The sequence below is a fragment of the Rattus norvegicus genome, chromosome 13 (assembly GCF_036323735.1).
Source record: "Rattus norvegicus strain BN/NHsdMcwi chromosome 13, GRCr8, whole genome shotgun sequence".
Taxonomy (NCBI): domain Eukaryota; kingdom Metazoa; phylum Chordata; class Mammalia; order Rodentia; family Muridae; genus Rattus; species Rattus norvegicus.
Genome location: NC_086031.1, coordinates 18,836,231 through 18,851,877, shown reverse-complemented (window position 1 = coordinate 18,851,877; position 15,647 = coordinate 18,836,231). Strand labels below are relative to the sequence as shown.

The 15,647-nt window shown below is 38.9% G+C and overlaps 1 protein-coding gene across 6 annotated transcripts in view; it reads right to left on the bottom strand.

Moving 5' to 3' along the window:
* The window catches only part of Cntnap5b (contactin associated protein family member 5B), a 903,457-nt gene that overhangs the window by 429,834 nt on the left and 457,976 nt on the right, over positions 1-15,647 (bottom strand). For all 6 annotated transcript variants that reach the window (XM_063272213.1, XM_063272212.1, XM_017598777.3 and 3 more), the window contains exons 9-10: positions 9,987-10,136; positions 5,951-6,122 (exon numbers count right to left, since the gene is read on the bottom strand). In XM_063272213.1, the coding sequence (XP_063128283.1) occupies positions 5,951-6,122; positions 9,987-10,136 (322 nt within the window). The remainder of the gene's footprint in view (positions 1-5,950; positions 6,123-9,986; positions 10,137-15,647) is intronic.

The window sequence follows — 15,647 nt, the reverse complement described above, 5'->3', positions numbered from 1 at the left end:
GGACGGAGACACTTTAAAAACAGATTTATCCACTTTTTGTTTAAAAACAAGTAACAAGAGAGATCAGGCTGATTAGAGAGCACAGGTGCTCTCCTTCAAGGATACTTACAGCAGTGAAATCCAGGATCATGTTCCTTTAAGCACATGTCTACTCATATGTAAGGAGACATAAGATGAAGGTATAGGGGCTCCCACTTAAAGAACAGAAGGATCATTCAAGCCATCCCCTCCCTGGGGAGTTCCATATGGACTACCCAAACTGAAGTAGCTCAGACTCTACCTTCATAGAGCAGTCATTTCAGGCTGATTACTAAGTTCCTTCCTCCTATCACCATACCCAAGGACTAGATAAGACCAAGACCTTTACTGAAAATCTTAGATCTTAGTATGTTCTTTATTGCAGTATGTTCCTTAAAAGGCTGAGCCTATAAGCAGCAAGTCTCTGTGTTGCTGGCTTTTTTCAGACTCCATTCTGTCATATGATGTTTTTCTGTAGAGTAACTTATGAGAGGATGTTTGAGGATGTTTTGCTGAGAAAAGACATGAGATGTATTTTATGGAAGCAGCTTGAAAAAGGTCACGTGATGCATTGCTAGACATGATGCTTGAGAGAACATATGATATTTGGAAAGGGTAGAAATATAACACAACAGACAGTAGATGGTACTGGTCCACCTTGCTGTTCTTTGTTGGTCATCAATGGAATTTGCGCTTACTGATCTTTGCTGAAGACATTGTGTGGTATTGGTTAGGCTTGGCACTTTTTGCTGGTCCTCATTGTTGTAACTTCACAAAGAGAAACACACAAAAGAGCTGCTAGTGGTGTTCAGGCCATTTATGGCTGCTTCCCAGACTCAGGCTGATTGTCAGAGCCTCGTGCCAATGAGCAGAGCCCTGCTGTTTCTTCCAGATAAAACTGCTGTTGCTGATTCATGAATGGTCTTTGCCAGTGGATCAAGGTACCACTACTGATTTGTGTGAGCTGAACTGATGATATTCTGAAAACACACAGTGGTTTTGCTCCAAGGAAGTATTTCTGAACAGGTCCACTTCTACTTTTGCCCTATTAACCTTTCCTTTCTATTACCTCTGGTCAGTGGTGGGATAGAAGGGATGTTAAAGCATTTATGTATAGTTATTAGAGAATGTTCAGAAAAATATAAGCCTACAATTCTAGTCTTGTTGGATGTACACATAGTTGAAGATATATGTGCCCATGTGTATTGTGCTTGTGGAGACAGATATCAATAATAAAGATGCACACTTTCAAAGACTCAAGAATTGCAAATACTGTGGTTGAATCTGTCTCCTCTGATCACTAAAAGTGTGATTTTAACCAAAGAGTTAGTGAACTTCTATGGTCATTGATGGTAACAGCAGACATTTCAAATGTTTAAAATCAGCAGGAGACCATTCGAAAATTATAGGCCTGTCCTTTTCCAACTTCCAGGTTGACACCTAGATATTTTATTTATAACTATCTCCTTTAACTTTTACTTCCTTCTTATTTATATGTATGTATCTGTGTAGGACTACACTCATGGGAGTGCAGGTACCTATGGAGGCCAGAAGAGGAATCAGATCCACTGGATCTAGAGTTATAAGTAGTTATGAGCAGAACAGCCAAGACTCTTAACTGATGAACTGTGTCACAATGCTAGAAATTTAATTTCTATGAAGTTGCACTATGCACTGTGATATTGTTCATTGGCAACACTAGAAGAACCACTATAGCTTCACAGGACTCCAGAAATAGTGAAACGATGTAATATTTAAAAAAAAATATTTATTCAGTAACTACTAGATAAAATACAGGCTTGTCTTTCTATCCATGAAATGGCAAAAATATGATAAATTTAAAAACAAAAGTATAGCAGAGATAATTCTGTTCTGATTTTGGTACATTTCTCTCCTGAAGGGAGAACACCATATTGTTGCTTTTTTCACTTAGACAGAAGTGCTCAGATTATGTGGGCATTGATCTTATCATGGCATCCTGGCATCTGATATAAATGTTTTCAATTTTAGAAAAGAACTCAAGCATATGTTTTACCCCACCATGCAACTTTCTTATATTATCCACTGTTTTAACACACTCCCACACATGGGGTGGGCTGTATCAAGAATATTTTTGTAGAGGTTATCCAGCATGTTTTGCTGTCCTCTGTGTTTGCTGCTCCCCACGCTCAAGCTGAGAAACTAAACATCTTGACCAGAGAATGAAATACATATGCTTTTCTTAGAAGAGGATGTGTTAGGAGAAAAAGAACCAGATATGGAGAAAGGAAATTTATTTTATGACATATTTGGCTGCAGAAAACTGAATGTACTGTTTTTTCAATATGATCTATCCAGTGGAAGAAACAAATGGCTTGCATTTTCAAAAGGATTAGAGGAAATATCCTTAGAATACAATAGTAGAGTCCAGGGGCAATAGCCACTGATTTCATACTTGATATTGCAGCCTCTATATGATATCCATTTCAGTACATTGAGGACTGGGATTGGAAGACATCTAAAGATCTCCATTAATGATATTGTTATGTGAGGGTAGTACACAGGGAATGAAATTTATGATATCCACAATTTCCCTGGCATTCTAGAAAGCTGCATATATATCAGTGTCTATCAGTCTTAATAAAGGTTTAACAATATTACTGTGTGTGTGTGTATGTGTGTGTGTGTGTGTGTGTGTGTGTGTGTGCTACCTGCATATATGCACATGTAAATATGCTTGTGTATGAGTTTGGGGCAGGAGGAGGTTATCAGCTGTCCGCTTTTACCATTATCTAACTTAGTCTTTTGAGGAATGTTCATTTTCTTGACCCTGGGGATAAGTATAGATATTGTTGTTCTTCTTGCTACTGTTGTTCTAACTAGGATAGCAGCCAGGCAGGTACTATCTCTGGCTCCCACCGCACTAGGGTTACATACAGGTTGTCGTGTGTTACAATCCATAGCTTGTTACATCTGTGTTGGGATCTGAACTCAGATCATCATACATGTGAAACAAACACTCTTAGCCAATGAGATATCTCTCCAGTTATAAATGATGTTTCACAGGCAGACTTTCAACAACCTAAAATAAGCAGAGCCTACTAGTTTGTAGACATCATTTCAAAGGGCCTGTAAGAGCTCACTAAGGAGCCACTTAAGATTTTAGAAGCTTTGAGCATTTTCATAGAAAACTGCCTCACCCTTCCTTTATGTGACATCCCTCCCAAATGACCAGCACTAAGCAAACTAAATATGGAAGAGGCAGAGTTGAAAACATGACAAAAAGACCGGGATGTGGAAGTGGGCTGCACTTCACCATGAAGGATAAAAATTCCATAGAAGGCAAGGATAGAGGTCTTAGTATTTGCTGTCCAAGAGGAGACACTCAGGCCTACATGGTCTTGTTAGTCAGGAACATGAGTAGGGAAAAACATAGCCAGAGCCCATCCCTACTGGTCCTAGCAGGCAAATATATACTGGCTAACTAACACATTCACAGTTATTGCCACTCAAAATCTGGCAACAATGCAGGAGTTTCTCATAAACTGGTGCTTTCTGTCTGAGATGGTTAGGGTGTCCCAGAGAGCCCCTGTATCTGCGTCCCCAAGCACTGAGGATTCCATCTCCCTGACATCTGATCAATTGCTTTGTTGTTTTATGCATTCATTCCACATATTTTTCCTTCCTTACTTCTATTGTTGCTACTAGTTCATATGCATATGCACTTTCATCGTTACATGTATCTCTTTTTACCAAAATTAAAAGAAAACACAAATCTCAGGAAAAACCTGCCTTGGTAAACCCCTCACCATGCCTCCTAGATTAAAACAAATGTAAATTAGATTACTTGAGATACCAAACAAAGCATTGGACACATGTTTCTTTTTGTTATAGACAGTAACTATTATTCAACAGAAACGTACCACTTATACTCTGAAGGAAACACATTTCTCATTGTGCAATTAAACAGAACAAAATTGCATGTAATGTAGTTATTAAAGACTATAGTTACATAAAAGTAATGCTGTACGGGTGATGTCAATGACTTTCACATAATCAAAAATAATGAGACCTTCCCTGGTTGTATATTAAGCTATCAAAAATATCCCAATTGACAATTCCTGTATTGATTTGTAATACATAAAATGCTATTCCAGATGATGACATTGGAAGTTTTTTCCTTGGGAGAGATAGAGATTATGATAGGTTCCAATTCCGTAATAGTTTTGTTTTGGAGACTGACAATGAGTACATTTTAGTTTTATTATTACTCACTTTCCTAACTTCTCAAATAGAAAAAGAAAGGCACATGGATCAAGAAGTCACTATGATGTGTTGGGAATCCCATGTGCAATGATATTACCAGAAAGTGTGTTAATGTTCCATATAATTATACTGGTCATCTCAAGCATTAGCTGGGACCATGCTCCACATAGACAACTTCCCATGTTCCCCAATAAAGGCACCTGATATTTTTCATCAATTCTTCCCTGGACTAGGACATTTGTCTCCTTATCTCTCCTAACTGTGTCAACATATTTTATAACTCATGTTTCTAGCCAACTCTATTGGTGTTCCTTTCCAGTCTCAAACCAAGATTGAAAGCAAAATCTGCTAGCACAAAGGCCCTCTTTGTGATGATCCCAGGAACATCCTCAGCTGTGTGGAAGCCATGTGCTTCTCCTGAATGACCCATCAGCTGGACTATATCAAATCAGGTGAACTATACCAAGTCAAGTGAACCTAAAACATGGTGGATTGCAAAAAAGTCATTGGCTGCTACCTTCTTAACAAATACGTATTTCCCAAAATACTATTATATGCTGTTAGTTATAAAATGCATTCCCATACTATAGATTTTAAAGGCAATGTCAAAGCACTTTAATTTAGTAGCACTTACAAGCCATGTTCTGTTTCCGTGCCCTTTTTTGTTGCTACTTCCTATCAATTTCCTACTCTCACTTTGGCCAAGCATGATTTTGCCTCATCTTTTTCGATATAATAACATGACCTACCCAAACTTCCTCCATTATATTGCTCGTTCTCTCAGTGGTATGAACTTACTAGTATCATGTGGCCTTATTGGTAACACATGTTTCACAAATCATGGTATATTTCAGTTTTCAACAATAACTAGTTAATGTAGTCAAGGACCTCTAAAAACAACACACATGTGTGCACTTAACAAATCCTATATAATCTTAGGCTCATATTATCTTAAGAAGATAAGCAGATTTAGCAGAATAAAACAGATAGATGCTATAGAAGGGACAGGGCAAAATACTGCTGAAATCCAGCATTGGTTCTCTTTGGTTTTCTGACTTAAAATACAGAACCTTCTACCATAAGAGGAGCCAAATCTCAAGCAGGATGGAACTAGAAACTGGGTGTCCTGCTAGATCTCTGAGCTGTAAAGTAATAGTACTCATTTGTACGATTTGTCCTAGCCTGCTGTCTTATGTCTTTTGAACCAAAGAAAGTGGATGCATTGGTGGCAGCTAGAAACAGTCATCATCAATTGAGGACATTCAAATTGAGTGCAGCCACACCCTTATCTGTAGCTTACCTGAAGCTTTTGACATTATACAGTAGACACCCACAGCAGGCAAAGATTGGAATGGTATTAGGGAGAGGGTTCCTCCCTGCTTTATGTATTACTCTTAACTTCAATATAATCAAGTATTTATGAATAAAATTTTAATTCTTTCGCAAATTTGTATTTTGATTTAATTTTTATATCCCATTCTCTGAAAGGCAACAAAAGAGAGACTCAATTGATTTCAACTATTTTTTTCTGGGACTGAGATATTCTCAGCAATATTTTTCATTAGGTGACTAAATAATATCTAATGTGACTAATGTCTGTGGACTAGAATTTTGCTTAAAGAAACTCATATTTAGAACAATTAGAATGGGAAGGGGTGGGGAACATAAGAGAAAAGAAAATAATTACCTGTCTTTGATGCTACACAGATCAATGTGCAAATCACTAAAATTCCCCAGGGAACCTTGCTGAACTGAAATGAGGTCCTTGGGCTGGTTATCAATAAAGATGAGCCTCATGCAGCCTTGGAAAGCCTTAATGGGGTTTAAGCATTGGGAATCGGTGAGATTGTCAGGGCACCCTGTGGGACAGAGAAAAACATGAAGAACACTGAAATGATTTGTAATTGCTGTGGCAGGCTATTGATGGAAGACCTTGAAGTTGAATTATTTGGACACTTTTGTGTTCATAGAAGAGCATGCCTTTGTTGTAAATCCCAGCACACGAAGAAGTTCAAAAATAATGCAAAATGGGGATACTTAGTCATTATAAAGGAAAAAAAATGCTGAAGGAATTATCATTGGTATAACATTTTTCCTTAATATCTCTCTCTCTCTCTCTCTCTCTCTCTCTCTCTCTCTGTGTGTGTGTGTGTGTGTGTGTGTGTGTTTTGCACAAGTGAAGACACAGTGTTTCATGTGGGTACATGTAGAAACCAGAGGTTGATCTGTGAATTTCTTTCTCTGACACTTCGATTTGATTCTTTGAGCTAAGGTTTCTTTGTGAACCAGGGGTTCACCAATTCACCTAGACTGGCTGATTGTGAACTCTACGGCTCTGCCTAAACTCATTAATTGTCATTTTAATTTGTGTAAAACTGTTTCTTCACCCACTTGAGAGTTTCGTGACTTGCATAGACTGGGATATCTGCAAAATTCAGGAGCCTGCTTATATTAGCCTTGCCAGAATTGAAACTCAAGATATTTCATGTCACGCCCAATAATTCGTATGGGTACTATAACTCCAAACTCAGTTTCTTATGCTTGCATGGCAAGCATTTTACCCATTGAGCCAGCTACACACGCATGCACATGCGCTCACGTGCGCGCGCGCACACACACACACACACACACACACACACACACACACACACTTCATTCTTGATGAAAAACTCTTTGTCTTTCTTTTTGATGTCATTCTTCTATAATCTTCACATAGTCTAAGTGTCTAGAAATGTCATTGTGTCTTAAGACACACATCTAAGTTCACAATGTAATTCTGAATTATACTATCTAAGGAAATTATGTTTGGTAGGGATAGCAGCCCAGTTATTGTCTGGTTAATTGCAGAACATTAAGGGGATAAGCTCCTGAGAAAGGTACACTCAGGAAACAAACAAGGTTATTGATATGAAGTGCAAAGCAAATCCAGCCATTAAGAGAACTGTGGGTTTAAATGCATGCACTTATAGGCACATACAAAAGGTTAACACCACATGTCTTAAAAAGTGTTATTTTAAAAACATAAATGCATTGCACAAGTTTAGCATCACCTGTATCCAGGCCAACCTATTCCTGATTAAGCCAGGTGTGGAACAAGCAGTTAGATGAGTATTTGTCTTACAAACTCTATCTCAGTGGCAATAATAGGTTTGGAGCATATAGTAATGTGAACTTGAAAATATGGCAATGTGTCATAAATAAAGGGGAATTGTTTCAGCCATCTCTAATAAACAGTCATTTTGTTTCTGAAGCTCAACAGCTGGTAAACACAGGCACACTATGAAATAGAAATACTGCAACTTCTAATTGAAACTGTAGAGAGAATTTATGGGAGTTGACTATTGTTGCTCAAGCTCATTTTATTACGCTCCTTAAGTTTACAATCTGTATGTGAAGGGTTTGTTTAAACACTATTCAGAGACATTACAAGAATAGAGCAAAGAAGATAAATCTTCATGGTCTAAGTCTAGCACTCTAAAACCTTCCCAAAATTTAAGACTATTTTAGCTGGGGGGGGGAGGAGGAGAGACATTATGCCTCTAGGATATTTTATAAGATTACTGAATCATGAATATTCAAAGCCAATTTGACTAGAAATAAATTCTTGACCAGCATGCTTTCTCCATGCTTGCTTAAAAACAAGCCTCCTCCCCCCAAAAAACACATATATGGTAGAATGTAGAACAGTTTAGAGTTGAGACCATTGCACTGTATTTGTTCTCATTCATTTTTTTCACTGTTGGGCTGCAGTTAACATAGATTTGAATCTGCTCCATGTGCTCACTGTCTCTACAGCATCTCACAGATTATTACAATTTCAGAAATCTTGGAGTAACAATGTACATGAGTGTGGGCATAGAAGTGCCACAGCTAATGCAGTGAGATCAGAATTACAAAATTAAACTACAACTGTAGAAGTTGGTGCTCTCTACCTTGTCTGTGGGTGTGTTTTCTCTTTGCCAGTGAATACTTCAGGTATGCTGAAAGGAGTGACATGAAGATTACATCCACATGCTACAGAGTCTAATTTTCCAAGGGCTCTAGGGGTCCAAACTTTATACTTACATAATGAGGGCATTATGATTGAGCCACCTCTCCAACATACGGATAATTTTCTTTCAACAAACAGTAATCTCATTATTTATCATATAGACACATTATCACCTAAAATATATGCCACATCTCGTTTATAGTGGCCATTGTGTTTGAAGGAGTACGGTCCTTCTTCATGCTAAAATCCAGCCTCATTGACCTTGATCCACATTTTCAAAGAGATGCTAAATATTTAATCTGTACCTGTGCAAAGATCTTGGTGTTTCAAGACTTGTCATATATTGTCTTGGGAAGAAATGGGTAATTTATAGGTCTTGGAGCTTCAGGACTACAGGGATTGGGGAAGAGTTCAATGCAGAGTGTATGATTAGTATGTGGCACACTATTATTAACTACACTGTATGTTTCATTGATGTTTTGTTATATTTCTTATTACGTGAGAGCTAGACAGTGTGTGTGAATGTATGTGCCACCATGAATGTATGACACTCAGGAGACAGAATTGTGGAACCCATTCTCTTCTCTCACTACAAGTTCTAAGGAGATAACTCAAGTCTTCAGGTTAGAGCATCAAGTGTCTTTGCCCATGGAGTCATCTTGGTATCTCCTCAGTGAATGCTATTTTACAGTGCTTTTCCTTGCTTACCTCATGAGAAGCAACTGTTAGCCTAGCAAAAGGCTAACTCACACTCACTTCTGAACCAGGTTGTGCCACATTCTACATTGTATAAGGGAAAAACAGTGGGAGAGTCGAGAGTTCTTGTGGTTGGGTGCACAGAGATAAGTGACTTTTATGTGCTGAGTAAGCCTTCCACTAAGAGTCAACAAATCTACATTCGCCTCTTGTTTATATCTCACAGTAATTCTGAAAATGAGCTACTTCTCCATGTTCAAGAAAAGAAGTTCAGAGACTGTGTCTAAAGAAATAAGGCCAGAAACTAAGTCCCCATTAGATGTGGCTCTGTAAGACAGATTATTGTCTACAGAAGTAGATATCATCTCTTTTAATAAAAGATATCTTTAAAATACTCAACATGGATGCATTTATAAAAATGCACCATATGTTTTGTCATCCCTAGTTTGTTCTTCTCTGCATTACTACAAGTGTTGCATGGCTTCAGAAAATAATATAAAAAATAACTACTCCGAAATGGCAATGGTTTCTCCCCTGTCCCTTTGAGCTGCTAGTTCCTCTCCACTTTGCTCTGTCACCCTCCATAGGTGAGAATGATCTTCAAGACATGATAAAGGGGAGATGGGGTTCACAAGGTAAAGTGGCAGTAGAGTGACCTAGATGGCTGAGTATGGTGGTGCCACCCACTTAAATTTTCTCTCCTGCAGGTACTTTCTTCCTTTCAGCTCCTTTTCTCTATGTTTTCATCTGAGGTTTCCTTTTTAGTGGGAGACCAAGGAGCTTTGCATAGCTACAGGAATCAATTTTGTTGAGTTACATAACTCAGGTTTAATAGCCCTAGTTCCTTCTGCCTTCAGAACTGTCTTAGATAGCTTGTGTTTCCACAGTTGTCTGAGGTTTTCATGTCTTACTGTATAGTGCTTGAATGCACCTGCATGCATACATGCATGGCTATGGGGGGTGTCTAATTGATAGAACACATGGTGGAATAATTTCCTTGCTCTTTATATGAAGTCTCAATAACTAGTAAACTTACCTCCAAAGTAGTAACTATTTCCAGAATAGATCTGTAGCCAGGAGATGTCTGGAGGCAGGGACGCAGCATCATTATCCAGTGTGAGAGTAACACGATTTCTTCTGGCATTGATGCTGACAAAATGCCAGAGGCCATCATTCAAGCCACTGCCTGCAAGAGAAAGAGAAAGGGCTGTTTCATTAGGATGATTTCTCTCTTCTGCGTTATAGCTTAGTCTCTTTCCCTAAAACATTTCTGATAGTTTTTTCTTAGAAACAAATGGAACAAACCAAATATGTGGGACATCTGTGCCAAACAAAGGAATGCTATATATTACTTAGTATGGTGATGGATAGTTGAGGAAGAAAAAGCTGAAAAACAGTAACTGTTAAACCCCCTCAAATGATTCCAGTAATTATAATCTCAGACAGAGGAGTCATACGTCACTCTGACTTATCTAAAATTTGTATCCTGCTGTTATTGGAAGTTTGTTCAAGTTTTCATTTAAAACAATTGCCCCAATTATCAAATCTAGAATGTCATATACTCTTTTTAAGCTTTCTACTGCTGAGCTTCACTGGCTCTGGGAAATTATTTATTTAATTACACAGGATTATTTTGTTAAATTTTTTTCCTGTTTCTGTGACGAAATACAAATTTAACTCAATTAATAATGAGTTTATTTCATTTCGCAGTTCAAAGATTCAGTAGTGGCAGTGGCAGGAAAGTTGAAGCAACAGAAGCTTGAAGCACCTGCTTATGTCATATCCACAATTAGGAGATAGAGAAGGATGAATAGATAGTGCTTTCGATTTCTCTACAGTATTCCATCAAGGATCAGATCACCAGCCCAGAGAATGGTCCTGCTTAAAATTGTGAGGATGGTTCTTTCTATATGCACTACCATACTCAGGGAAATCTCTCACAGATATTCTCAGTCTAACGTTAATTTCTGCAACCCCTTGTGGTGTTCCTGGCAGTTTCCTCACCTGCAAAATGGGAACACTGATTCTACTTAAACATGACCCCAGGGACTAAAACTACTACTGTAATTGTATGTGCTGATAGTCCTCCTTAAGTGTCCAGTCACTGATGTGAACTAACACAGATGAATAGAACCATAAGTTCCAAAGAGCCTGGGGTAAGGAAAGTGCACATATCAATATTGCATATCTTGGTATTTTGAAATAATTCACAGACAAAAGGCAGAAAAAACTGTTCAAGGGGCTAAAATACCATCCATTCATTTTAAGTGAATGAGGAAGAGAAATAACAACCCATCGAGTGGACACCTGATTCTGGGCATGGAATGTCTGCTTCACTTCTAAATTCATAGGAGCTATGATTACCCACACAAGACATCCATAAAATTTGTCCTACCCATGCCCTGTCACTCTGTGTGAAGAACATAAGACACCTCAAGTCACCATGACTTCTATGCAGTTAATGGTTGCTGGAAAAGAGGGCATTTCCTTGAATAGTGAAGGCACGAGTAAGGTACTTCAGAACCTGTAAATCCTGATTCACACTCCCGGAAACAACACTAATGGAACCACTTGTGTTATTAAAAGCCTAGTTGATGAAAGTGAAAAGGGAATTTGTTTGGGAGGAGGTATCAATAGGAGTGGGGGGGGAGCAGAAGAGTGAAAAAGAAAGAGAGGAGAAAGCAAAAAAAGAGTAATTAAAATGGATACAATCAAAATACATTAGCCAATTGAGCAAAAATTTGAGAAGACAGTTATTTGTCCAGATAATAAAGAAATGGTTCATAGAAAATAGAAGACAATGGGTAGAGAGATGGATCAAAAATGACAATCAAAGCAGGTGGAAAGAGAAACCAGTCACCAAGTCCTTATGTGCCAGGCTAGAAAGAACATCCAGCAAGAGCCTTTGAAACAGGGTTCTGGAGAGTATTTTACTCAAATCAATTTCCTCAAAATCTAGTGGAGGGAATGTGAACATTAGCACTAAAACAAACAAACAAACAAACAAACAAACAGCAACAACCAAGACAAAAAAATAAAACCCATGATTTTGATGGCTCTGACATAGTTACAGGGGCAGAATACCTTGCTTGACAATCCCTCAAACCCTCCTAAAAACTAGAGGCTGTGTCACAAGCATTTATAATCCCAGAATGGCTATAATCATAGGGAGGTATAGACAGAAGAATCTGTAAAAGTATTTAGGCCAGCTAACTCTGCAAGTCTCAAGCAATCTCTCATGACAATGCATAAAATTAAAGACCAATAACCAAAGGTTGTCCACTGACTTTATATGCATATTCAGGTGCTTCAACACCCCTAAGCAAGTGCCCCATAACCTCACAGAGAAGCACATGAACTTACTTCCCCAACTTTTCTTTCTTCCTGCTCCAATCACACACAAAAAACCACAAATGTATTTTAATGAGTTTGACAAAATAAAATCAGAGAAAGAATCACTGCAGTAAAACAAAGGAATCAGTGAGTGCCTTCAACTTGAGAATAACTGTGCCAGAGATATACATACTCAGAGGGTAATATGACCCTAGAGGCAGTGCCCCCCAGTCCTATTCACTAGTGAAGATCACTGCAAAAGACTGTATGACAAGACTATAGGTAAGGTATCAGCTGAAAAAAGCAGAGCTGGGGTAAACAAGAAGCAAATTCTAGAGGAACACTAGATAGGACTTGGCAGAGGCCCCTGGAGCATTCAACGAAAAGTTCTCTGGAAAAAAAAAGACAGAAAGAAGCCTGTCTAGCTCTGAGTGACCAGGGAAAGGCAACCAGCTCTGAGCCTCTGTGTAGAAAATCCAACACAGGGTGGTTCCAGCTCACTATACCAAACCTGGATCCCAGCTGTGCTTTTACCAGGGCAGCTGTGTCCCATCTGCTCAGACAAGCACTGATGACAGGTATCCACCATCTTGCAACAAGCTCTCTCAACATCTGTTTTCCCTGGAGGGGAGACCCAGAGGTTTCTCCACCTGGTGACACTATCTTCTCTCATAGGCAGCTGTCCCAGACAAGCTAGGCTTTGGGTCTTGGCCATGGATACTATGTTAATGAAGTAATACTTTTGCCACTTTTTTCCTAGTGATGAACATTTAATATTTTGCAAGAACATTTGAGGTGCAAGATGACTCTAGGCCTGTTTTGGTTTTATCTGTATACTAATTTAAATATATCTCCATAACACATAAAGTCATATTTAAAAGTAAGCTAATGACAGTTCAGGATGGGAACTGTGATTCACCAAACACGTGGATAGGCATAGGCCATAGTAGGATGGCAGTACACAAAGTCTTACAAGTTCACAGTAATCACAGGCCTGACTATCTACCCTCATTACAATTACAGATGCATACCATCAGAGGACATGACTAAGGTATAGGTGTAGGAACAAGATTTTTCCTTCAACTGTTCATATATGAATTCCGTGCTCTGTTCCTTTACAATACCATAATCCATGTCTATGTTTGATTGTTGTTATTGTTGGTGGTGTGGTGTGGTGTGGTGTGGTGTGTGTGTGTGTGTGTGTGTGTGTGTGTGTGTGTCTGTGTGTGTGTGTGTGTGTGTGTGTGTGTTTTGAATATGTTTGTGTATATGTGAATGGTAGAGGCTGAGACCAGATATTTTCTTTAGACACTACTACTTTTTTTTTTTTGAGACAAAATCTTTCAGTGATTCTCTAATATGTTTTTTGACTATCTGGATGGTCATTGAACTCCAGGATTCCCCTTCAGCTCTTACAATTCTTTCTCTAATTCCTCCAACGAGGGTCCTGTTCTCAGTTCAATGGTTTTCTGCTAACATTCACCTCTGTGTTTGACATGCTCTGGCTGTGTCTCTAAGGTGACATCTATATCCGATTCCTGTCAGCATACACTTCTTAGCTTCATCAATCTTATCTAGTTTTGGGGGCTCTATATGCATGGACTGTGTAGCCATGTGGAGCAGGCTCTGAATAGCCATTCATTTAGTCTCTGCTCTAAAGTTTGCCTTCATAACCTCTCCTATGAATATTTTTGTTCCCCAATTTAAGGAGAAGTGAAATGTCCACACTTTGGTCATCCTTCTTCTTCAGCTTCTTGTGGTCTGTGGACTGCATCATGGGTAATTCAAGGTTTTGGAATAATATCCACATATCAGTGAGTGCATACCCTGTGGTTTGGTTACCTCACTCAGGATGAAATTTCCTACTCCATCCATTTGCCTAAGAATTTCATGAAGTCATTGTTTTTGATATGAGTAGTACTCCACTGTGTAGATGTACTACATTATCAGTATCCATTCCTCTGGTGAAGAGTATTTGAGTTCATTCCAGCTTCTGGCTATTATAAATAAGGCTGCTATGAACATAGTAGAGGATGTGCCTTTGTTCTATGTTGGAGCATCTTTTCGGTATATGCCCATGAGAGGTAGAGCTGGGTGCTCTGGTAGTGCAATATCCAATATTTAGAGGAATCTCCAGACTAATTTCCAGAGTGGTTTTACCAGTTTACAATCCCATCAACAATGGAGGAGTGTTCCTCTTTCTCCACATCCTCGCCAGCACCTGTTGTCACCTGAATTTTTTATCCTAGCCATTCTGACTTGTGGGAGGTGAAATATCAGGGTTGTTTGAATTTGCATTTCCCTGATGACCAAGGATGTTAAATATTTCTTATTATTATTATTATTATTATTATTATTATTATTATTATTATTAACTTGAGTATTTCTTATTTACATTTCAAGTGTTATTCCCTTTCCCGGTTTCTGGGCCAACATCCCCCTAACCCCTTCCACTCCCTTTCTTTATGGGTGTTCTCCTCCTCATCCTCCCCCAATTGCCGCCCTCCACTCAACAATCATGTTCACTGGGGGTTCAGTCTTAGCAGGACACAGGGCTTCCCCTTACACTGGTGATCTTACAAGAATATTCAATGCTACCTATGAGGTCAGAGTCCAGGGTCAGTCCATGTATAGTTTTTAGGTAGTGGCTTTGTCCCTGGAAGCTCTGGTTGCTTGGCATTGTTGTTCATATGGGGTCTCGAGCCCCTTCAAGCTCTTCCAGTTCTTTTTCTGATTCCTTCAACGGGGGTCCTGTTCTCAGTTCATGCTTTGCTGCTGGCATTCGCCTCTGTATTTGCTGTATTCTGGCTGTGTCTCTCAGGAGCGATCTACATCCGGCTCCTGTCTGCCTGCACTTCTTTGCTTTGTCCATCTTGTCTAACTGGGTGGCTGTATATGTATGGGCCACATGTGGGGCAGGCTCTGAATGGGTGTTCCTTTTGTCTCTGTTTTAATCTTTGTCTCTCTATTCCCTGACAAGGGTATTGTTGTTCCCCTTTTAAAGAAGGAGTGAAGCATTCACATTTTGATCATCCATCTTGAGTTTCATGTGTTCTAGGCACCTAGGGTAATTCAAGCATTTGGGCTAATAGCCACTTATCAATGAGTGCATACCATGTGTGTTTTTCTGTGATTGGGTTACCTCACTCAGGATGATATTTTCCAGTTCCAAACATTTGCCTATGAATTTCATAAAGGCATTGTTTTTGATAGCTGAGTAATATTCCATTGTGTAGATGTACCACATTTTCTGTACCCATTCCTCTGTTGAAGGCATCTGGGTTCTTTCCAGCTTCTGGCTATTATAAATAAGGCTACTATGAACATAGTGGAGCACGTGTCCTTTTTATATGTTGGGGCATCT